This window comes from Pristis pectinata, chromosome X, assembly GCF_009764475.1.
Source record: "Pristis pectinata isolate sPriPec2 chromosome X, sPriPec2.1.pri, whole genome shotgun sequence".
NCBI lineage: Eukaryota > Metazoa > Chordata > Chondrichthyes > Rhinopristiformes > Pristidae > Pristis > Pristis pectinata.
Window position 1 is genome coordinate 10,461,698 of NC_067450.1, and position 25,347 is coordinate 10,487,044.

General features: G+C 47.2%; 1 protein-coding gene across 1 annotated transcript in view; it reads left to right on the top strand.

The window, feature by feature from the left end:
- The window catches only part of LOC127566951 (diacylglycerol kinase beta-like), a 122,650-nt gene that overhangs the window by 38,751 nt on the left and 58,552 nt on the right, over nt 1-25,347 (top strand). The window contains exons 2-4 of the mRNA XM_052009513.1: nt 9,314-9,396; nt 10,769-10,820; nt 21,703-21,808. Of these exons, the coding sequence (XP_051865473.1) occupies nt 21,742-21,808 (67 nt within the window). The 5' untranslated portion in view covers nt 9,314-9,396; nt 10,769-10,820; nt 21,703-21,741. The remainder of the gene's footprint in view (nt 1-9,313; nt 9,397-10,768; nt 10,821-21,702; nt 21,809-25,347) is intronic.

The following is a 25,347-nucleotide window of genomic DNA, read 5'->3' on the forward strand; positions in this document are numbered from 1 at the left end:
ATTGAAACATATCCCCACAGAACCATAAAACCAGAAACTCGTAGATTGATGTTCTGATATAACCATGGGCAGACCTAGAGAACCCCAAGCACTTAAGGATGGTTGACACACACAACCACAAACACACAGTATCATCACTGAACCACAAACCTATAGACTGGTAGATCCATAGAACGAACGACCCATGCATCCATAGGCCCACTCGCACATGAATGAATAGATCCAAAGAACCATCGACCCATGTACATTATTAGACCTACAGACAGATAGATTTACAGACCATTTCTTGAAAGACCCATAGAACCACAGAAAGATCAATCTGTAGGCTCACAGGTTTGTAAACCAATAGAACCATAGATCTATAGACCCAGACACACATAGATCAATGGAGCCATATATCCACAGACCTGTACGACCAGAAAAATAGATACAAAGTATTGGACTCAGAGACCCATCGATTCTTAGACACATGGATACATAAACCTATGGAACCAGAATCACACAGAGCCATGTATCCATTGAATCATAGGCCCATAGGTGTCGTAACCTTCAAACCATAACCACAGATTTGTAAACCCACAGCCTGTGAAACCATAGAACCACAGAACAATAGATCCTTAGACCAGTGAAACCATAATCCTGCAGAATGAATGTGTCGTAGCATCTCGGACCAACATAATCATAGACCCTTCAAGCTATAGACCAGTGGTCACAGAGAACCATATATTCATAGTCCTGTGGACTAATCGACTCAAAGGTGCAGAGACCCAAAGAGCCAATGATCCCCAGTCCTAATCAACCAACGATTCCCCGGAACAATCAATTTATAAACCCATAGACAAGGGTGAAACTAACTTACATTTCTTTCCAGAATGGTCAAATCACTAACATTGGTGTTAATTGTACTAATTTTGTCAGACACTTTATTATCAGTAGACATTCCAGCCTGTAATGGCTTACTTTGATGCCTGCCTGCAAACTCAGAGACCCGTTGGCCCTTGGACTATAGAACAAAGGACCCATAGATTCTTAGAGCCATAGACCTGGGGAACCATACAACTATAGACTTATCGTCCCAAAGAACTGTGGACACAGATGGATGAATCTGTAGAAATAGAGACTCTTACTCCCACAGAAAAGTATTCATTCATCCATAGACCCATTGACACATAAACCTATAGATCCGTAGAACTATGCATAGACACATAGATTTATACAATCATAAAATGGTATTTCCAATAAAAACCCATAGATCTGAACACCCACACCGTTAGAACCATAGACAAATAGAATTAGACAATGATAGAGGCATCGATTCATAGACCAATAGGACCACAGAATTATAGACCATAGCAACATTGACTATAGGACTATAGAATTTTAGATCCATTGACCATAGTACTGGACTGATAAACTTGCAGAGTTATAGATCCTTTGAACCATAGACACCAAGACCCATGTTCTTATAGATCTGTAGACTATGATAACTCTAAACCCATAAAAATGCAGGCCCACAGAATGATTGTGCGATAGACCACTGGAACACTAACCCCATAAAACAACAGACCCATTGAACCATACAACCACAGGATGGTAGATCCCTAGATCCATGGATCCTAAGAAACCAAGCCATGTCCCTACAGAAACACAAGATGAGTGGAGGTTCAGTCGCTGGCTTTCATTCAGTTGGCTGGTTTCAGCCAGAAGATCAGGTTGGAGATGGGCAGAATTTCACAACTGACCTTATACTTACTTACAAGTGACAGAGAAGGAGGCCATTTGGCCCATCAGAGCCATGCTCCCTCTTCCTCTTTTCCTCTAACCCTGCATCTTACCTGCCTCAGGTGAACCCAGGAATAATTTGAAAGCCGTCCAGCATCTGAAAAGGGGAAGAATAATGGGGGCTTCTTCAGGACCAGCTGGGCCTCTGTTGGAGCTCTACTGAAAGGTCTGACACAGACTGCCCTCTTGTGCCCAGATGATCAAGCAGATGCCAGTGCTTGGATGGGAGCTTTGCATGCGCCCTCCTGATGAAGCAGTGTGTTGGTTGTAAAAAATCCATTTTCTAAGCCATTTCTCAAGAGGAGGACTCTGTTGAAGCTAGCTTTCCGTTGAAGTTATTTTTACAGATGTACCACAGGGAACATCCTATCCGGATGCATCACAGCTTGGTACGGCAGCTGTTCTGCCCAAGACCACAAGAAACTGCAGAGAGTTGTAAACACAGCCCAGTCCATCACACAAACCAGCCTCCCCTCCATGGACTCTGTCTACACCTTCCACTGCCTGGGGAAAGCAGCCAGCATAATCAAAGACCCCATGCACCTCGTCATTCTCTCTTCTCCCCCCTCCCATCGGGTAGAAGATACAAAACCTTGAGAGCACGTACCACCCAGCTCAAGGACAGCTTCAATCCCACTGTTATCAGACTCTTGAATGGACCTCTCATATGCTAAAAGATGAACTCTTGATCTCCCAATCTACCTTGATGTGGCCCTTGCACCTTACTTATCTACCTGTACTGCACTTTCTCTGTAACTGTAACACTATATTCCGCATTCTGTTTTCCTTCTGTACTACCTCGATGTACTTATCTCTGAAATGATCTGTCTGGATGGCGCGCAAAACCAAAACTTTTGACTGTATCTCGGTACATGTGACAATAATAAACCAATTATGAATAACTCATTCTTTCCTGACTCCCTCCTTGCCAATTGCACCTTCCTTTCCTACTTGCGTCTTCTATTGGAACTCGGACCAGGGGTTGCTCATCCGGGCCTTGGTGGGTGTCAGTGGCTGATGTGCAGACCACCACCAAACTCGTTCAGCCAACTCCATCACCTGGTCCCTAAATGACAACAGCAAGAGTAACACTGCCAGAGAAAAATCAATGCCCCAGTATTAAGGACCAACAAAGAAGGTTCTTTTTGGTCAGTGATCCACAGACAGTGAAGGCTGATGTCAACAATAAAATTCAGTATTTCCTTCCGTGCTCCTGCACAGCCTTTGGCTGACAGATGGAAAGAGTGTTTGAAGATCAAGACCTCAACTGTGGCGTAGAGTTCATGGTCTACCAGGCAGCAGTAATTGCTTCTGAGACCTGGGCCACCTACAGCAAGCATCTCAAGGCGCTGGAGAGGTGACCCCAATCCTGTCTCCACAAAATCCTCCAAATCCATCAACAGGATAAGTGAACTGACATCAACGATCTCCCCCAGGCCAATGTCCACACCATCAAGGCTGGATCACGCACAACCAGCTCCATGTCATCCACGTGCTCGACGCTGAACTGGGCAATCTGCTCGGCGCTCTATCACAGCAAGAAATTTACAGGAGGACAACAAAAACAGAACTTCCTCACAGACTTGTGGGAATGCTTAGCCCGTGATGGTTCAAAATGGATGAGGAGAATGCCAGGAAGGTAGAAAACAGGCCTTTGCAAGAGGAATGTACTCAGGCCAAGACGAAACAGCAGAAGGAGCGCATCACCTCCTGAGCAACACATCCCCTCAAGCACCACTGGCAGAGTTTGCGGATCCCACAGGGGGACTCTTCAGCTGCCTTGGGACCCACAGTTCAGTGTGGAAACAAGACATCCTCAATCCCAAGGGACTGCTGAAGACAAAGGAGAAGCTGAAAGTATAATGCCTGAGGTGTGAACTTGTCTTTTTGTAGATGCTGGCTCACCCACTGTGCCTTTCCAACAATTCCTGGCTTTGCTTTAGTTTTCTGCTCTTGTATTTTTGCTTCCTAAAGCTTCTGCTTCTCCTCATCGCACCATCCACATTCACAGTTTTAAAAAAAAGCATCATGGGGACAAAAATAAACAGTGCGCTCAACTGTGAAGTGTGCACAGCATCTCTGAACAGTTTGATTTCTATTAACAAGAGGCATTAGTACCTACAGTAGCTATTTGCTAATAGGACAAAGTTTATCTCCTCTGCTGCTTTGTGATGAAGCACTTGGCTACCTCTGGGCACACACTTGCCTGTGAGTCGGGACTGTTCCTTACTCTGGCTTGCCCCCTAGTGTGAGATGACTGAATTGACCCACCAGACACTGCAGGCAAATTCAGCTTAAGCCAGGTGGGCTCTTGTTCTGTCACGTTGAGCACCAGCTCCCAGGAGACCATCTGCAATGTCTTAGAGATTTTGGCAACAAATCTACACCCTTTTCCAAGGGCAGGCTGTTTAAACACCACATAATATTTAGGGCAGTGAGTACAAGGGTTGGGACATTATGTTGCAGTTGTACAAGTCGTTGGTGAGGCCGCACTTGGAGCACTGTGTGTAGTTTTGGTCACCCCGTTATAGGAAAGACGTGGTTAAACTGGAAAGGGTGCAGAAAAGATTTACAAGGATGTTGCCAGGACTAGAGGGTGTGAGTTATAGGGAGAGGTTGGCCAGGCTAGGTCTTTATTCCCTGGAACGTAGGAGAATGAGGGGAAACCTTATAGAAATGTTTAAAATTATGAGAGGCGTAGATAAGGTGGACAGTAACAGTCTTTTCCCCAGGGTAAGGGAGTCCAAAACTAGGGGGCATGGGTTCAGGGTGAGAGGGGAAATATTTAAAAGGGACCTGAGGGGCAACTTTTTCACGCAGAGGGTGGTGAGTACATGGAACGAAGTGGGTGAGGCAGGTACAATAGGATCATCTAAGAAGCACTTGGATAGGTACAGGGAGGGGCGGGGCTTGGAGGGATATGGGCCGAATGCAGGAAATTGGGACTAGCTGGGTGGGCACTGTGGTCGGCATGGACTGGTTGGGCCGAAGGGCTTGTGTCCCTATTGGATTGCTCTAAGACTCTATTAACCCCTTTAGGGATGGGCTTTTCTCTCAGTAAGAGTCAAGTTAGTTTTGAAGCTTGCTCCAATTTCCAAAACAGATGGTTGGAGCAAGGAACAGAATAGAAGATAAGAATTTAAACTTCACCATTTTGGGGGAAAGGTTCAGAAATGCCAGGGAGACAAGGTAAGAGAAAAGGAGACACAGGAGACTGCAGATGCTGAAATCTGGAGCAACAAACAAACTGCTGGAGGAACTCAGTGGGTCAAACAGCATCTGTGGGGGAAAATGGACAGTGGACGTTTTGGGTCGAGACCCTTCATCAGGACCAGTCCATTTCTCTCCACAGATGCTGCCTGACCCACTAAGTTCCTCCAGCAGTTTGTTTCTAAGTAGGAAGAAAAGTTAGATTCAGCTAAAAGTTAAAATTAGATAGAGAAAGAGTAAACAGGAACAAAAGTAAGTAGGAATCTGACAAGTCCTACTCGAATTAAATGTCTTTTATCATTGTACTTTGGTCCTTAGCATTGATATTGTGTAATAGAACTATAGAACACTACAGCACAGAAAACAGGCCATTTGGCCCTTCCAGTCTGTGCCGAAACTTTATTCCGCTAGTCCCATTGACCTGCACCCAGTCCATAACCCTCCAGACCTCTCCCATCCATGTATCTATCCAATTTATTCTTAAAACTCAAGAGTGAGCTCACATTTACCACGTCAGATGGCAGCTCGTTCCACACTCCCGCCACCCTCTGAGTGAAGAAGTTCTCCTTAATGTTCCCCCTAAACCTTTCCCCTTTCACCCTAAAGCCATGTCCTCTCGTACTTATCTCTCCTAATCTAGGTGGAAAGAGCCTACTCGCATTTACTCTGTCTATGCCCCTCATAATTTTGTAAACCTCTATCAAATCTCCCCTCATTCTTCGACGCTCCAAGGAATAAAGTCCTAAACTGTTCAATCTTTCCCTGTAACTCAACTCCTGAAGACCCGGAAACATTCTAGTAAATCTCCTCTGCACTCTTTCAATCTTACTGATATCCTTCCTATAGTTAGGTGACCAGAACTGCACACAATACTCCAAACTTGGCCTCACCAATGTCTTACACAACCTCACCATAACATCCCAACTCCTATACTCAATACTTTGATTTATGAATGCCAGGATGCCAAAAGCCTTCTTTACAACTCTGTCTACCTGTGACGCCACTTTCAGGGAATTATATATCTGAACTCCCAGATCCCTTTGTCCCTCCACACTCCTCAGTTGCCCTACCATTTACTGTGTATGTCCTATATTGATTTGTCCTTCCAAAATGCAACACCTCACACTTGTCTGCATTAAATTCCATCTGCCATTTTCTGGCCCATTTTTCCAGTTGGTCCAGATCCCTCTGCAAGCTTTGAAAGCCTTCCTCGCTGTCCACAACGCCTCCATTCTTAGTGTCATCAGCAAACTTGCTGATCCAATTTACCACATTATCATCTAGATCATTGATATAGACAACAAAACAATGGTCCCAGCACAGATCCCTGAGGCACACCACTAGTCACAGGCTTCCAGTCTGAGAAATAATCATCCACTACCACTCTCTGTCTTCTCCCACGCAGCCAATTTCGAATCCAGTTTACAACCTTTCCATGGATACCTAGTGTCTGAACCTTCTGAACTAACCTCCCATGTGGGACCTTGTCAAAGGCCTTACTAAAGTCCATGTAGACAACATCCACAGCCTTTCGTTCATCTACTTTCTAGGTAACCTCCTCGAAAAACTCTACAAGATTCATTAAACACGATCTACCATGCACAAAGCTGTGCTGACTATCCTTAATCAGCCCTTGGTTGTCCAAATACTTACATATCCGATCTCTCAGAACACCTTCCAATAATTTACTGACTACTGATGTCAGGCTCACCGGCCTGTAATTACCTGGTTTACTTTTAGAGCCTTTTTTAAACAACAGAACAACATGAGCTACCCTCCAGTCCTCCGGCACCGCACCCGTGGCTAAGGACATTTTAAATACAGTATATCTGCCAGGGCCCCTGCAATTTGTACACCAGTCTCTCTCAAGGTCTGAGGAAATATCTTGTCAGGCCCGGGGATTTATCTACCTTTATTCGCTGTAAGGCAGCAAGCACCTCCTCCTCTTTAACCTCTATATGTTCCATGACACTATTGCTCGTTTCCCTTCCTTCCATACCCACTATGCCAGTTTCCTGAGTAAATACTGATGCAAAAAAACTGTTCAAGATCTCCCCCATCTCCTGAGGCTCCACACATAGATGAACACTCTGATCTTCTGGGGGACCAATTTTGTCCCTTACTGTCCTTTTACCCTTAATATACTTGTAGAAACCCTTTGGGTTTACTTTCACATTATCTGCTAAAGCAACCTCATGTCTTTGTCTTCCTGATTTCCTTCTTTAGTATTTTCTTACATTTTCTATACTCTTCAAGTACCTCATTTGTTCCTAGTTGCCTATACCTGCTATACACCTCTTTCTTAACCAGATTGCCAATATCCCTTGAAAACCAAGGTTCCCTATGCTCGTTAACTTTGCCTTTAATCCTGGCAGGAACATGCAAACTCTGCACTCTCAAAATTTCGCCTTTGAAGGCATTCCACTTACTGAACACATCCTTGCCAGAAAACAATTTATCCCAATCCACTCTTCCTAGATCTTTTCTTATTTTCACAAAATTGGCCTTTCTCCAATTTGGAACCTCAACTTGAGGACCAGACCTATCCTTATCCATAATTAACTTGAAACTAATGACATTCTCCCAGTGTCTGTGTGGGTTTCCTCCAGGTGCTCCGGTTTCCTCCCACATTCCAAAGACGTACGGGCATGCTATGATGGCGCCGGAAGTGTGGCGACACTTGCGGGCTGCCCCCAGAATACTCAACGCAAAAAGATGCATTTCACTGTGTGTTTCGATGTACATGTGACTAATAAAGATATCTTATTATGGTCACTGGACCCAAAATGTTCACCTATACATACTTCTGTCACCTGACCTGTCTGGTTCCCTAATAGGAGATCAAGTATTGCATTTTCTCTCATTGGTACCTCTATGTATTGATTTAGAAAACTTTCCTGAACACATTTGACAAACTCCAAGCCATCCAGCCCTTTCACAGTGTGGGAGTCCCAGTCAATATGTGGAAAGTTAAAATCCCCACTATTACAACTTTGTTTCTTACGTCGGTCTGCTATCTCTCTACGGACTTGTTCCTCCAATTCTCTCTGACTATTGGGCGGTCTATAATACAACCCTATTAGTGTGGTCACACCTTTCCTGTTCCTCAGCTCCACCCATATGTCCTCTGTAGATGAGCCGTCCGGGCTGTCCTGTCTACGCACAGCTGTGATATTTTCCCTGACTAGTAATGCCACGCCTCCCCCTTTCACCCCTCCCCCTCTATCACGTCTGAAACAACGGAACCCCGGAACATTCAGCTGCCAGTCCTGCCCCTCCTGCAACCAAGTCTCACTAATAGCAATAATGTCGTAATCCCATGTGCCAATCCACGCCCTAAACTCATCTGCCTTACCTACAATACTCCTTGCATTGAAATAGATGCACCTGAGAACATTTCTATCATGTACAAACCTTTGATTTCTGTCAATACCTGTAGTCCTCGCATGACCCTTATCCTCCTCCACCTCACGATCTGCTCCAACACTCTGGTTCCCCTCCCCCTGCAAATCCAGTTTAAACCCCCCTGGAGCAGCACTAGCAAACCTACCCGCAAGTATGTTCGTCCCCCTCAAGTTCAGGTGCAAACCGTCCTGTCAGAACAGGTCCCACCTTCCCTGGAACAAAACCCAATTGTGAAGAAACATAAAGCCCTCCCTCCTTAGCCACGTATTTAGCTGCATCATCTTCCTCTTTCTAGCCTTATTAGCATGTGGCACGGGTAGCAATCCTGAGACTGCAATCTTGGACGTCCTTCCTTCAACTTTGCACCTAATTCTCTAAACTCTCTTTGCAGGACCTCCTCCCCCTTCCTATCCATGTCATTGGTCCCGACATGGACCACGACATCTGGCTGCTCACCCTCCCTCCTGAGAATATCGAGAACTCGATCCGAGATATCGCAGACCCTGGCACCAGGGAGGCAACAGACCATCCGGGATTCTCGATCTCTCCCACAGAACCTCCTATCTGCCCCCATAACGATCAAATCCCCTATCACTACTTCTCTCCTCTTTTCCCTCCTTCCTTTCTGAGTCAAGGGTCCCGTCTCAGTGCCAGAGACGCGACCACTACAACTTGTCCCTGGTAGGTCGTCCCCACCAGCAGTATCCAAAACGGTATACTTGTTGCTGATGGGAACAGGGGTGCACTGCTCTTTCTGTCTATACCCCTTCCCTTTCCTGACAGTCACCCAGCTACCTGCCTCATGACTTTTAGGGGTGACTATCTCCCTGAATCTCCTGTCTATTTCTGCCTCTGCCTCACGATAATAAGATTGCTAGTGATCTTTGAATGGTTTTATTGTTGTGATATTTCACAGGTTCAAGACACACTGCAGAGTTTGATCCCATCATCCAAGCTGTACGGAGGGAGTGCTGAACCATCGGAGGTGTTGTCCTTCAGGTAAGATGTCAAACAAAAGCCCCTGTCTGTCCTCCCAGTGGTTTAGAAAAGATCCTGTGACACCATTGGAGGAAGAGCAGGAAGTTCCGTTGTTACCTTGGCCAACGTTCCTTCCTCTATTGCTGCCACTAAATATAAGTTGACTCACCTGAACCTCACTGCTGCTTCTGGGACCTTGCATTTCAATTAATGGCTGTTGAGTTGTCTGTTACATAATGATGCACACAAAAGTGAAAAACAGTTCATTTGCCATGAAATGCTGTGGGATATTCCAGGACATGAGAAAGGGCGCTATATAAATTAAAGCTCTTTATTTTATTGGTGTTTCTTCCAGCCTTATAGTGCTTGAGATGAACATGTTCATATTTCTTATATTTTCCTAAGCCATAAAAGGAGGCTATTTGGCCTATTGTGTCTATATTGGCTCTCATCCCCATCAGTCCCATTCCCCCACTAATTTCCCTGTAACCTACTCTGCCGTCAGCTTCCCCAGATTCTCCTGCCACTCATCGACCCACTTGGGGTTGTTTACAGTGGCCAGTGAACCTGCAATCCCACACGTCTTTCAGATGTGGGAGGAAACCAGAGCACAGCTCCACACCGGCAGCACCAGGTGCTTGGAGCTGTGCAGCAGCAACACCACCTTTACACTGCTGTGTGGACCTTGGAAATGGGAGCAGTTCTACCAAATATGTGCTTCTAAACTCCGTTTAACAAATCGACACAAGGCACAGAAGGACTCACGTTTGTACAGTGCCCTTAATGACCCCAGAAGAGCCCAACACATTTTGCAAATGATTAAGTACATCTTGCAGTGTAGATGCTGTTTTATTGTAAGAAACATAGCAACCAATTTGGACAAAAACAAACTCCTACTGACAGCATTGTGACAATAACCAAATAATCATGTTCAGTGATGTTGATTGATCAAAAATATGGGCCAGAACATCTGATTAAGGGACTAATTTCGATTGATACCAACAAATGAGGGTAGGTTAAGCAAATTAATATTTAGCCCTTTTGTTTGCACACAATGTTACCTTATAGTCATTTAAAAGGGAACATTGTAGGTAAATTAACTGCTCTATTACTCTACTGTACATTGGTGACCACGTTACGAATAAAAACAATTGATTGCTGTGTTGGGGTTAGTGTGCAGCTTCATAAGGATGTATCTGTACAAATACAAGTTTGCTGTAAGCATGATTCACCCTATCGACTGCTCAAATGTTGAACTAATCCTCCCAATCTGGAGTCAATATTGTCTCACTGTCAGCTATTGCAGCCCCGTTGTCTGCCTTGTGTTTATGTGGCTGTGTTCATTTGCATTTCTAACAAATACATCGGTCTCAATGTTCTCTTGTTTTTGCAGACACACCTGGTGTCCAATTTGCACAGAGCAAGATTCCACAAAGAGTGATCAGGTAAATAAGCAAATGAAATATTTTTGTGACATTGATTGAGAAATATTCATTGCCCAAGAGACTGGGAGAACTTCCCTGATCTTCATGTTGTCACAGGAGAATATTTCTTTTGGTCATTTGAAAGGACTAACATGGTCTCAGTTGAACATCTTCTCTGATAGAAGGCACCTCTTCAAGGCCAGCATTTATTGCCCTTGAGAAGGTGGGGGTGAGCTGCCTTCTTGAACCGCTGCAGTCCTTCTGGTGAAGGTGCTCCCGCAGTGTTGTTGGGGAGGGAGTTCCAGGATTTAGACCCAGTGACAATGTATTTCTCTGTCAGAATTGTGTGCATCTCGGAAGGGAAGCTGCAGATGGGGGTGCTCTGAGTTTGTCTCATTCAGCACGACTGCAGTGCCACACAGGGTGCCGTTGGTGTGAAGGGAAGACTCTGTCTCCACGAGGGCTGTGTGGTGATCACTCTTCCCAATGCCGGTGCAGACAGACATATCTGCTGCAGGTGAGGACGAGGTGTCGGTTCACCAACTACCTGACACAGACCCGGTCAGGCAGCTCCGTCCTTCGGGACTTGGCCAGTTCGATCAGTGGGGGTGCCACCGAACCACTCTCGGTGATGGACATTGAAGTCCCCCAGAGATCACATTCTGTTCCCTTGCCACTCACAGTGCTTCTCCCAAGTGTTGTTCAATGTGGAGGAGCAGGTTCATCAGCTGGGGGAGGACGGGAGGTGGTGACCAGGAGGGAGGTTTCCTTGCCCATGTTTGACCTGGTGTTGTGGGACTCCCTGGGGTCTGGATTCAATGTTGAGGATTCCAAGGACCACTCTCCTCTGCCTGTACACCACTGTGCCTTCCCAATCCCTCTCCCACTGGTGCTTCTGTCCTGCCAGTGGGAGAGGGATTGGGAAGGAGGAGTCCGGCACAGTGCCTGTCAGGTCTGGTTCTGTGAGTACGACTGTGCCGGGCTGCTGCTTGACCAGTCTGTGGGACGGCTCTCCCCACTTAGACACCAGTCCCCAGGTGTACGTGAGGGGGACTGGGTGGGAGTGACTTTGCCTTGTCTGAATTCAGAGCCTCGGTCGATGTCCGGTTTTATCCCTTCTCTGTTAGAACAGAGCAGCGATGGTACAACTGGCTGATTTGTCTGGGCCATTTCAGGGAGTACGTAAGAGTCAACCATATTGGGTGGGTCTGGAGTCGCATCTCGGCCACACCGGGTAAGGACGGCAGATTTCCCTCCTTGCAGGGCATTAGTGAACCACTTGGATGTTTACAACCATCTGGATGGATTTCATTGTCATTGTTACTAAGGCTAGTTTTGTTTTTGCCAAATTCCAGATTTTTAACGGAATTTAAATTCCACAAATGCCATGGTGGAATTTGAACCAGGGTCTGTGGATTGTCAGTCCGGATCTCCGGGTTACTGAGTGCAGTAGCTTAACCGCTGCACCACCCCCAGAGAGAGTCTGTGTTCTGTTGCCTTGCTGCAAGATATCAGCAAATGGCTGAGATCAGATGGCAAGGGCATTACCACAAAAAAACTACTCCTGTTCACTTTCCTAAAGATGGTTTCCCTGCAAGTTCATTCCTCGCAGGAGCGGGTGGGTGTTCTAAAGAGCGAAGCCTGGGTCAGTCTACAGAAGTTTTACTGTCAATCATAATTTCTGGGGCATTATTTTCTCTGTGAATCCTTACACTTAGTAGGATGGTTGCATCAGCTGTGTTGCTTTTAACTTTTTGCTATATCCAGCATTCATAAATAAGTAATTTCTGTTCAGGAAAATTAACCTTGCATTCTTATTAATATTAAGGGACTCAATAGGTAAGTGGTTAGTGCAGGAAAGTGGCACTGAGGTAATAAATCAGCTGCAGTGTTAATGAATGGCAGAACAGGCTCAAGGGGCTGAATGGCCTTCTGTTTCTATTTCTAATGTTATGTTCTCATGATAGAAGCTGACGAGGAGATTCTAAGGAAAAGTCTTCAATTTAAACGTTAATTTAAGCAGATCCTTTTTGCAACATAAAATACTGCTGTGGAGATTAATTTAGTATTTCTACAATCTTTCCTTGGCTGTTACTATAATGCCATAAACAGAAGAACACCAGAAGTCCTGTTGCTACATATTACATGAAGATAATCATTTACTGATAACTTTGTTACTTGTCTGAATGCATATCTATCTGGAGTGCGTATGGAAAAATGATTGATTAATTTTGCAAGAGTCGTACCAAAATACTTTCATTCCTGTCTTTGAGGAGAACACTTACAGACTTCTTTCCAAAGCTTTCATCAGAGATGTGTCTGTTCTAACATCCTGCAGCCTTTCACTGAACCTATGACTCACTGTAAGCAATGCCACATAAGATGTATATAACTGTGTGTGTGTGTGTGTGAGATGTATGTGTGTGTCTGTAACTTGTGTGTGTGTCTGTCTATCTATTGTGTGTGTGTGTCTGTCTCTGATGTGTGTGTCTGTAACTTGTGTGTCTGTCTGTCTGTCTATCTATTGTGTGTGTGTCTGTCTCTGATGTGTGTGTGTATCTGTCTCTGTGACTTGTGTGAGCGTGTGTGTGTCAATCTGTGAGTTGCGTGCACACGCACGTGTGTTTGTGTATCTGTGTATGTGTGTCTGTGTGTGTGTTTGTCTGTGTTTGTACCTGTGTGTGTGTGCCTTTGTGTGTGTGTATGTCTGTGTGTGTATATGTCTGTGCATGTCTGTCTCTGTGTGTGTCTATTTGTGTGTGTATCTGTGTACATGAGTGTGAGTCTTTGTGTGTGTGTGTGTGCACCTGTGTGTGTCATTGATTGTGTGTGTCACTGTGTGTGTCTCACTGCTTGTGTGAGTGTGTCACTGTGTGTGCACCTGTATGTGTGTGTGTTTATGTCTGTATGTGTGTTTCTTTGTGTGTATGTGAATGTGTGTGTTTCTGTGTCTGAGTGTTTGTGTGTTTGTCAGTGCGTATATGTGTGTATGTGCGTTTCTGTGTATGTGTGTGTGTGAACGTGTGTGTGTCTGTGTATGTGTGTGTGTGAACGTGTGTGTGTCTGTGCCTGTGTGAGAGAGAATGTGTGTGTGTCTGTGTGTGTGGCTGTGTCTGTGTGTGTGTCCACCATGGGATGAAGTCTACCTGTATAAAGCTTCCAGCCTCTTTTCAAATAATTGAGCAAAACCGAGTGGCCTCAGGCACAGAGGAGAAACCCTGCAGCCTTTGGACAAGATGCCACTGCTGTATGGTAGTGAAGTGTACACACTGCGCGTGCTCAGACTGCTCAGTCTGCCTTCAGTTAATAGGATCCAGGCTTTGGACGGTAACAGGAAACCCAACAGGAAAGGCTCCAGTTAAACCTCTGAAAAATTATTTGAGGCAACACGCCGTTCAAAGGGCAAACCTCACCAAGCTGGTTTGAAATAGATAGCTAAGAATATTTTTGCTTTGATTCAAACCTTCTTTGGTGCAATTTTCTACTTTCTTTTTTCTTTACCCATCAAAGGTCAACTGTAGCTCAGTTGCCATAACTCTTGTCTCCAAGTCAGGAGTTTGTGGGTGAGTTCCACTCTCATGTTCTGAACACAAACCTCTTAGCTGAGGGAGCTGTCTAATGGACGATACATTAGAGCCAGCCTTTCCGGATCCCTCAGGGGGATGCAGAAGGTCCCAATACTATTTTGAAGGGGCACAAATGAGTCTGTTGTCTGGTCCATGACAATAAAAGAGATTATCTGGTTGTTAGTGCATTTGCTGTTTGTGGGGATGCCTTTGTCTTAAGTTGTGTGGCTCCACCTGTAAAGGCAAGTCTCCTGTGTTTGTTTTAATCACCTCATCTACCTGTCCCGCTGCCTTCAGAGATCTATGATCATGTGCTCCAGGATCCCTCTGTCCCTCCACACTGTTTGTTATGGGCAAATTGGCTGCTGTGACTGTATAAAATGACTAAAATTCAGAAGTTCTTTAGCTAAGAAGTGCTTTGCGGTGTCCTAAACGGAGCTGTGAAAAGCAATATATGGGTGCAAGATTTCCTGCTCATTTTCAACTTCAGGGAAGAGGACCCTTTGCTTTCGGGTTGGAATTGGCATTGTTATTGGTTTCTGTATGTAACAAGATACAGTGAAAAGCTTTGCTAGCTATCCAAGCAGATCATTCTGTACATAAGTACATCGAGGTAGTAAAAGGAAAAACAAAATGCAGGATAAAGTGTTACAGCTACAGAGAAAGTGCAGTGCAGGTAGACAATAAGGTGCAAGGGCCACAATGAGTTATCTGCCTATCAGTTTTTTGAACCGTTTTGCAGCCTGTCAATCAACCTTCTGTAAGGTGTTTTATTTGTCTGTATATTCCGAAACGTCACATTGATCTGCCTGTAACAGTTACTACCTTGCTGGTGGGACGAACCAGAAACAAAGCCTCTAATCCCCTCCTGTTTCTTCCCCCTCACTCAGTCGTTCGAATGAAGAGCCACTTGCTCATATCCCCTTGCCTGCCCTCTCCTCATTTGCTTCCGGCATCATGTGGTCTCAACCTTTCGTTTTCCCCCAAGCCCCTCCTCCCTCAGTCTCCCCTCTCCCAAACGTTCGTCCGTATGTGCGGACTGTATGTCGGGCCTTTGTAAGTCGGGGAGGACCTATAACTTGAAATAGTGTGGCAGGTAAGGGGCAGTTAAGATCAGATTCACCTTCTCTCTCTGCGTAACGTGCTGCCAACGCCTGACCTGCTGAATGTTTTCAGCATCGGAATTTTTATTTCAGATTCCCAGCATTTGCAAATTTTTTTTTGAGTTCCAGGCATCTGACGCCTGATTCAGGTTGGCAGCACCGAGAGGGCGCTGCACTCCCAGAGGTGTCAACTTTCCGTTGAACTGGTGAACCACGGACACATCCGCCTCTGCAGGTAGATGTGAACCATTCCAACCACACGTAACCACACAGTGCCTTCGAGGGAACAGACATGCCTGTCACTTCACAAAGAGCCATGTGGGGAGATGATCCAACATGTGGCTTAAAAGAGAGACGTGGAGACGTTTGTGGAAGCCTTGATATGTATGGCACGGCAGGCAATATGGTCCACTGGTCTGTGCTGAGCAAGTAAGAGCCACCCAGCCTAATCCCACATTGTAGACCCGGAGCTGTAGCGTTGCAGGATAGGGCACATCAGCAAGTATCCTTCAACATAGAACATCGAACAGTACAGCACAGGAACAGGCCCTTCAGCCCACCATGTCTGTGCTGAACATGACCCCAAATTAAACTAAATCCCTTCTGCATGCACATGATCCATATCCCTCTGTTCCCTGCATGTCCCGTCCCTCCATGTCGATCTAACAGCCTCTTACACACCTCCATCGTATCTGTTTCCACCCCCACCCCTGGCAGCCCGTTCCAGGCACCCACCACTCTCTGTGTAAAATACTTGCCCCACACATCCCCTTTAAACTTCCCCCCTCTCACCTTAAACCTATGCCCTCTAGTACTTGACATTTCTACCCTGGGAAAAAGATTCTGACTGTCTACCCTGTCTGTGTCTCTCATAATTTTATAAATTTCTATCAGTTGGAGGTAAAACAAATTTAAAGTTGCAGAGAAAATAAGGGGATGGGGGTGGAAGGAGGGGTGGAGAGAACAAAAGGAAATGTGCATTATGGGATGGAGGCGGGAGACACAGTGAAGAGCTTGTGTTTGCGTGCCATCCAGACAGATCATTCCGTACATAAGTACATCGAGGTTGAGAGAGATGGTAGTTGGTAATTGGTTTATTATTGTGATATGTAACAAGGTACAGTGAAAAATTTTGCTTTGCATGCCATCCATACAGGTCATTTCACAACATCAGTACATCGAGGGAAACAATAACAGGATGCAGAATAAAGTGTTACAGTTACAGAGGAAATGCAGTGCAGGCAGACAGCTAAGGTGCAAGGTCATAACAAGGTAGATTGTGAGGTCAGGAGTCCATCTATCGTACATGACAGGGGAGAGGGCTTTATGGAGTACCATCAACCCCAGCACTAAAACAGTCTCTGGCACCACCATTGCGCTGCCTTTTGTGGGAGCTTGCTGTGTGCAAATTCACCTGCATGTCTGCTGCATTGCAGCAGTGACTGCTCTTCCCTGGATGTAAAGCACCCTGGGGTGTCCCGAGGTCGTGAAGTGCAGCTCATTTGTGTTACCAGTGGCCGCCGCCAGGCAGAGTGAGGAGGAGAGGGAGGAGTGAGAGACATTCAGAGAGGGAGAGAGAGAGTAAAGAGACATCTCCAAGAGATTCAGTGTAGAGAGAAAGGAGAGAGAGGGAAGAGACACTTGCTATTAATATGTTATAAATTGATTTTCTGTGATGTATAAGAAAGTAAATCTTGTATTGAGTCAAAGTAATTGAGAAATGCTATTGAGATGGGTTCAGAGTCAGGATTTGTTAGAGGGTGTGATAATAGATAAACATGTATAATCTAAACATGGAGACACAAGAGATTCTGCAGATACTGAAAATCTGCAGCAACACAAAATGCTGGAGGAACTCAGCGGGTCAGGCAGCATCTGTGGAGGGAAATGGACAGTAGACATTTCAGGTCGAGACCCTTCATCAGGACTGGAAAGGAAGAGGGGAGGTAGGTGGTATAAAAGGGTGGGGGGGAAGGGGTGGAGCAAGAGCTGGCAGGTGATAGGTGGATCCAGGTGAGGAGGTGGGGGGAGTGATAGGCAGGTGGGGGAGGGGGAGAGTGGGAGTGATGTCAGAAGCTGGGAGGTGATAGGTGGAAGTGACAAAAGGCTGAAGAAGATGGAATAATATAATCATGTGTATCATTCGTACATGTTCAAACATATGAACAATAACAGAAAGTTTGAAAAAAGTAAATGGGGAGAGATACAGTGAAAATTCAGCGAATACACTCAAGAAGGAATATTATGTTTCAAAGCAAAGACTGGGGGCCTCAGGAGACAGAGGGGGGAGTGAAAGAGTGAAGGAGGGGAGCAGAGAGGCAGACGACAATGAGAGGAGACAGCGAGAGTCAGTCAGTGGCATGGGAAAAGCAACTTGTTATTGAAAGGAACGCCAAGAGCATTTCCTGATGTAATTTGCAGGACCATCAGCTCAGTGTCTGATTCCCTACTGGTCTTTTGGGAATCTCCTTTTATGCTCCAATAGCCAGTGTTAAGTGATGGGCATTATGGGTAGTCTGTGTGCAAAGCTCGAAGCTTTAAAGGGGCTTTGGCATGGGAAGCCGTCTTCACTGAGGTATTGTCCAGCTGAAGGTGTGAGCCGGGGCAGTGGGAGCACCCTGTAAACAACCCAGTGAGCGAAAAGCCCCCAGCTTCCATGGCATGCTCTTAAAGGGACAGCCACCGGCGAAACGCATCCACTTCTCAACCTCTGAGGCAGCGGGCCGATTTCGCCGCGCAGGTTAGAACGTGTCCGATTGTCACGGAGAGCGGAGTGTCCGGCTGGCCCGGCGCTCGAGCGTTGCTGCTTCATCCCGCCCTGAGCCCTCAGCCGCATGCAGTCGAGCAGCCGGACCTGACAGGCTGCAGCAACAGGAATTTCTGGGTGCAGAGGGTGCAAGTTGCAACCCCTGTGACAATATCACTAACAGGAAGTCTGTAGGACAGAGGTGTGAGTCACTGTTGTTCTTTTATTTTCCTGGTGCCAGGTTGTACATAAACCTGCAGCAAAAGGAAGCAATGCTTTGAGTGTTGTCTGAATCTATTTTTCCACTGGCGATGCTCGATATTACTGCACGGTGCACCATATCTCTGTGTGCCCTCCCCTCCCCTTACCTCCCCCACCCTCCCCTGGACTCGATTGATTATTTAACCTGCCAGTGGCCTTCCTTCTTGTGGTCAGAACTGAACACATAAGGTTGGGGTTATTTCCCTGACCTGTTTCACACACTAAAGTCCTCTGCTCTCTGCTGCAAACAGGCAGCTCGGCAGTACTCGAGCTGCAGAAGGTTGCTTGCCTGGATTTCTTTGAACTGTGCAGTGACTCCTCCTGCTGAAGCTGGCTTGTAGATGCTGCACTGCAGCGTGAAGCAAGACCCGGATCCAGACACTCAGAGTGCTGGAGGTGAGTGTGCGGGTTGGTGGTGGTGGTGAGGAGGCTAGGGTAGGGCTTTCGCTGCCTGTCAGTGAGGTGAGGGATCGGGAGGAGCATCACGCACGGCACGGCCGCTGAGGGGAAGGGGGCAACACGAGCCGAGTTGCGTCTCGCGGAGGGAGCATGCACGCGGGATGATTTTCACAGGCAATGGGAAGCCTGCGACAGGACCTTGCGGTTGAGCCCGGACTGCAGTTGGTTAAACGATCAGCCAGTCTGAGAGAGAGGGAGCGAGAGAGCTGCCTGCCGCTACTGCAGATGTTCCACAGAGCTGGTGTCTGCCTGCAGTCCCGTCACTTTGCAGGAGCTGTGGTTTGAATTGAGAGCTGCTCTTTGGTGGATTTCCCCGACTTTATGTCTGGACGATGTGTTTAGAAACCAGACAGTTCGGTCTGCTAGAACCTCCCAATCCCAGCACTCTTGTCTTTTAAAATAGAAACCCAGCCTCTCTTTATTCTGTTGCGGAGGCTGAGAATGTGAGTTCCTGATAAAGAAGGACTGAGTTGCATTGTGATCTCGCCTCTGTGAAATATCTCAATGTGGTTTTCTTGCAATAAATTCCTTAAATGCCAACTCTCCCTTCTGCGGCTTCTGCCCAAACGTGATCAGCAGTGATACCATCCGGTCCCTCAGCCGGACTCTGACACTTCATTCAGAGGTAGCTTAAGGTGTCTGCCCTGCTCTTCAAGTCCTGACTTCACAACAGTAGACTATTTGGCCAGGGTGGGCATCACAACTCATCCCGATTCTTTTTCCGTCCCCATGATCAGCAGCACAACTGCATTAAGGACCAGCTCAGGGAAGGAGGGAAGTTTTCCTTCCCTGAAGGACATTGGTCAACTTGATGGGTTTTCAGAACAACCTGGCAGTTTCCTGCTCGCTGTTGCTGGGACGAGCTTTAATTCCAAATTCTTTCTTTAACTGGATCTGAATTCAGGAGTTGCCGTAGTGGGATTGAACTCACTGCTCCCTGTGATTGGTCTGGGCCTTGGCATCTCTTGACCATGGACAGAAACTCTGTGTCACTGTACCCCCTGGGGTACAGCTGTCAGGATAAGCCAGGGCTCTTTTCTCCTGGCTGGGGTTGATAGGGGTTGATAGGGTATTGGTAATTGGTTTATTATTGTCACATGTAAGATAAAATATCTTTATTAGTCACATGTACATCGAAACACACAGTGAAATGCATCTTTTGTGTAGAGTGTTCTGGGGGCAGCCCGCAAGTGTCGCCACGCTTCCGGCACCAACATAGCATGCCCACAACTTCCTAACCTGTACGTCTTTGGAATGTGGGAGGAAACCGGAGCACCCGGAGGAAACTCATGCAGTCACGGGGAGAACGTACAAACTCCTTACAGACAGCGGCAGGAATTGAACCCGGGTCGCTGGCACTGTAATAGCGTTACGCTAACCACTACACTACTGCACTGAGGTGCAGTGAAACGCTATTTTGCGTGCCATCCAGACAGATCATTCCATACAGAAGTAAATCAAGGTAGTATAAAGAAAACAGAATGCAGAATAAAGTGTTACAGTTACAGAGAAAGTGCAGTGCAGGCAGACAATAAGGTGCAAGGGCCATGACAAGGTAGATTGTGAGGTCAAGAGTTCATCTTTTAGTGTGTGAGAGGTCCATTCAAGAGTCTTATAACAGTGGGATAGAAGCTATCCTTGAGCCTGGTGGTATGTGCTCTCAAGATTTAGTATCTTCTGCCCGATAGGAGGGGGGAGAAGAGAGAATGCCCGGGGTGGGTAGGGTCTTTGATTATGTTGGCTGCTTTCCCGAGGCAGCGGGAAGTGTAGACAGTCCATGGAGGGGAGGCTGGTTTACATGATAGACTGGGCTGAGTTCACAACTCCCTGCAGTTTCTTGCGGTCACGGGCAGAGCAGTTGCCGTACCAAGATGGAATGCATCTGGATAGGATGTTTTCTACGGTGCATCTGTAAACATTGGTGAGGGTCATCGAGGACATATCGAATTTCCTGGTGTCTACGTGGCTGGATGCACAGAACCAGGTTTCCATGTGTGGAGGATTCCCAAAGCAGAGGCAGCCATGGATAAATCCAGTGAGGAATTCAGGAAACATTTCCTTGCTAGGGGGGAGTGGTGCTACAGATCTGGATTAGTGGGAGGGTGAAGCGTAGAGTGGAAGGAATGGAGGGCAGTGTTCTAGGGGGGAGAGGAAGGGGATGTGGGAGAAGATCCCACAGCCTACCCCACTTTCTGTGCTGTGGATTCTGCGTAACGCAACGCAGGAGCCTCCGACCTTCCCACTCCTGAAGTGGCAGCCGTTTCCCACAGCGTGGAACCACAGCGGTTCCTGGGACCAGCTGTCGGAGGGGAATCCTGCCCCCCCACACCCTCCCCTCGCCCCCGCCCCCCGATGAATCCACCGAGCTTGTCACGTTGGCCAGGGACCAGAAGCCACTTGCAACCCCCCCCCCCCCCCCCCCACCCCACCAAAGCCCCGTCACCCAGGGGCGGGGTCTGTCCAACCTCAGCCAAACGCTCTTCCAGCTCCCCAAGAAGGAGGGGGCTCCTGGGCAGGCAGTAAGTTACAGGGTGCTGTGGGGTTTTGGGGGAGAAGGGGGCAATGTTGTGGGCACACTCGGTGTGGAGGAAAGGGAGGGGTGGAGAGGACCGCCCTGCCCATCTCCCCTCACCAAGCGAGCTGGCATCAGTAAATAGCTCCGCCACAACTCAGTGCTGCTGATAGTGGGTTAGAGGCATGAGACTGTTGGCTGAGCTCTCTCTCTCCCCTCTCTCCCTCCCTCCCTCCCCTCCCTCCTCCCTCTGTAGGTGTTCCCTCCTGAAGCTACACCCCCTGAGGAAGCACCGATGGATGGAGGAGCGTGGACCACCCTCAGCCCCGACGAGTTCGCTCAGCTTCACAAGTACATCGAGTGTGAGTAGGACCATGGGTCTGGTGACCACAGCCCTGGCTTCTCAATGGGCCGGTGTAGGTGGCGTGGGGTGCTGGGGGAGGAGGAGGGGTGGGGCAGGGGAGAGCAAGCGGGACTCCCCACACCGCCTCAGTCACCCCAAACCCGGTCCACCTTGCTCATCCCCTGCCCCCCTATACCGATCACATCAGAGACAAAGTGCCCGTGGTCTTCTGATCTGCATGGGCACTGATGCCAGGCTGGGGCACGGTCAGGGGCACCACTACGGCCAAAGTCTGTTCACCCGGCATACCTCCAGCCTGGGAGCTGCAGACAGGTGGTGATGGGGTCAGTGTAACAGTGTATGTCCTCGGTACTGACAGGTGAAGGTGTGTGTGTGTATGCATACGTGTGTGTGTGTGTCTGTGTCTGTGTGTGTGTCTGTGTGTGTGTGTGATGTGTGTGCGTGTCTGTATGTGTGCCTGTGTGTGTGTTTGTGACTGTGTGTGTGTGTGTGTGTGTGTGTGCCTCAATGTGTGTGAATATGTGTTTTTGTGTGTGCTGGTATTACACATGTACTATGTAAGCTGCATGTGTATGAGTGTTATAGATGGTTGCATGTGGTGCACATGTGTGATGCATGTGTGTATGTGTGCATTTTGAGTGTACTTTCAGATGGTGTTAAGCACTTGTACATGTGTGTGCCTGTTGCATGTGTGTGTGTGTGTGTGTGTGTGTGTGTGTGTGTGTGTGTGTGTGTGTACGTTAGTTACTGTTGAGAGCATGGGCATGGTCAGATCTTCTGTGTTGTCCTACTAACAGCTCAGTTGAAAATGACCTGAGCAGCAACTTCGGGCCTTGTGAGCACTCAACTGTGCAAGACTCTGTTAAATGGATGATGTTGCCATGGTACCTACAGGATAGGAGCCGTTGTTGCCACAGAGTCTGTAATTACCCAGTCTCTGTACACGACCCTTCAAACTTCAGTCCCACGAACCCAGTGCTTCGTTCAAATAATGAACCCAACTCCCACTTCCCCTGGTGCCCGCTTCAAGCTTCCTTCAATCTCCAGCTTCTGTTCAGGGTTTAATGTCCTTGATCACCATGTAACAATATAGATGCACGCCCACTGTTCACTCACTTGCTTGGAGTCACTGCTCTGTCTCAAGCTGTCTTGGGCCAGACTGTTTAAGCGCAGTTCGGTCCGGGAACCACAACTTGGTATCAAGCCCCAATCACAAGTGCTTGTGTCATTTGGATACACGTGAAAGGGAAATATTCCGATTCCAAACTAGATATAGATTTTTTTCAGTCACATGTACATCGAAACACACAGTGAAATACATCTTTTGCGTAGAATGTTCTGGGGGCAGCCCACAAGTGTCGCCACGCTTCCGGCGCCAACATAGCATGCCCACAACTTCCTAACCCGTACGTCTTTGGAATGTGGGAGGAAACCGGAGCACCCAGAGGAAACCCACGCAGTCACGGGGAGAATGTACAAACTCCTTGCAGACAGCGGCTGGAATTGAACCCGAGTCGCTGGCGCTGTAATAGCGTTACGCTAACTGCTACACTACCGCGATGCTGTCTCCCACTGCACAAACCCACCGTGCTTGGGAGCAGTCCCGACATTCACTGACTGTTATCCCAAAGGAGAGCACGAACCTCATGAGCAAACGTTGCAACAGAACGCGCAGAGGCAGGAGCCTGTTACAAGCATCAGGACAAACTCATGAGGGAGGGGAGAGGGCAAACTAATAAGGGAAGAATGGGGTGAATTAAACGGTGGGGGGGTGGGGAGGGGGTGAACGGCCAAAGCAAGAGAAGAGGGTGAACTAATGAGTTTGGGGGGGGGGGGAAACGACATCTGACAAATGGTAGTCTTTTAGTGAGAGTTCAGGGCCAGCACATTCCAGTAAGGGTGAAAGGGAAAGATTAGGGAACCTTGGATGACAAAGGATATTGAAGCATATGACAGGTAGGGTCAACAGGACGGGAGCGAGTCTGGTTCAGAAGGTTAAGGTGCATGGGATCCAAGGCAAGCTGGCTAAATGGGTCCAAAATTGTCTTGGTGATAGGAGGCAGAGGGTGGTGGTGGAGGGGTGTTTTTTCTGATTGGAAGTTCCGTGACCAGTGCTGGGACCCTTGTTGTTTGTGATATATATTAACAACTTGAATGTGAATGCGGGAGGTGTAATTGGTAAGTTTGCAGATAACACAAAAATTGATGGTACTGTGGATAGCAAGGAAATTTGCCTCAGGCTGCAGCAGGACATAGATCAGATGGAAAGTTGGGTGGAGTGTTGGCAGATAGAATTTAATCCCAACAAGTGAATCGGTAAATTGGTTTATTATTGTCACATGTACCGAGGTACAGTGCAAAACTTTGTTCTGCATGCCATCCATACAGATCGTTTCGTCACATCAGTGCATTGAGGTAGTACAAGGGAAAACAATAACAGAATACAGAATAAAGTGTTAAAAGTTACAGAGAAAATGCAGTGCAGGCAGACAATAAGGTGCAAGGTCATCACGAGGTAGATTGTGAGGTCAAGAGTCCATCTTATCACACTAGGGGACCGTTTAATTGTCTTATAACAGCGGGATAGAAGCTGTCCTTGAGCCTGGTGGTACGTGCGCTTTGGAAGTCAGATAGGGGTAGGTCATATACAGTAAATGGTTAAGGCACGAAAGAGTGTTGAAAAACAGAGAGACCAAGGGGTTCAAGTCCATTGTTCCCGGAAAATGGCAGCACAGATCGATAGGGTGGTGAAGGCAGCATGTGGCATGCTTACCTTCATAGGTCAGGGTTAGAATATAAAAGTTGAGATATTATGTTGCAACTTTACAGAACACTGGTTAGGCCACACTTGGATCACTGCATGCAGTTCTGGTCCCCACACTGTAGGAAGCATGTGGTTGCATTGGAGAGAGTGCAAAGGAGATTCACCAGGATGTTGCCTGGATTGGAGGACTTTAATTATGAGGAGAGATCGGACAGGCTGGGCTTGTCTTCCCTGGAGCGAAGGAGGCTGAGGGGTGACCTGATACAAGTGTATTAGATTATGAGAGGCAGAGATCGGGCAGATGCTCAGAATCTTTTTCCCATGGTAGGGGTATCAAAATCATAGGTTAGAGGGAGGAGGTTTAGAGGGGATCAGAGGGTAAAGTTTTTTTTTACACAGAGTGTGCCAGAGGAGGTGGTGGAGTCAGATGCAATCATTACGTTTGATAGGCATTTAGACAGGCACTTTAATCAGCAAGGCACAGAAGGATGCAGCCCTAATGCAGGCAAATGGGATTAGTGTAGGTGGGCAAAAAGGTCAGCATGGACGTGGTGGGCCGGAGGGCCTGTTTCTGTGCTCTGACTGTACGGGGGGGGGGGAAGGAAAGAGGGTGAATTAATGAAAGTGGATGACCTTCAGCCTTCAAGTGCTTGTTGCTATCAATAGCTTATTACCAAGAGATGTCTCTAGACACTAACCCTAATCCTAACCACTCACCCCGGACATTCTCCCTTCCCCCTCCCATTGGGTAGAAGATAAAAAAGCCTGAAAGC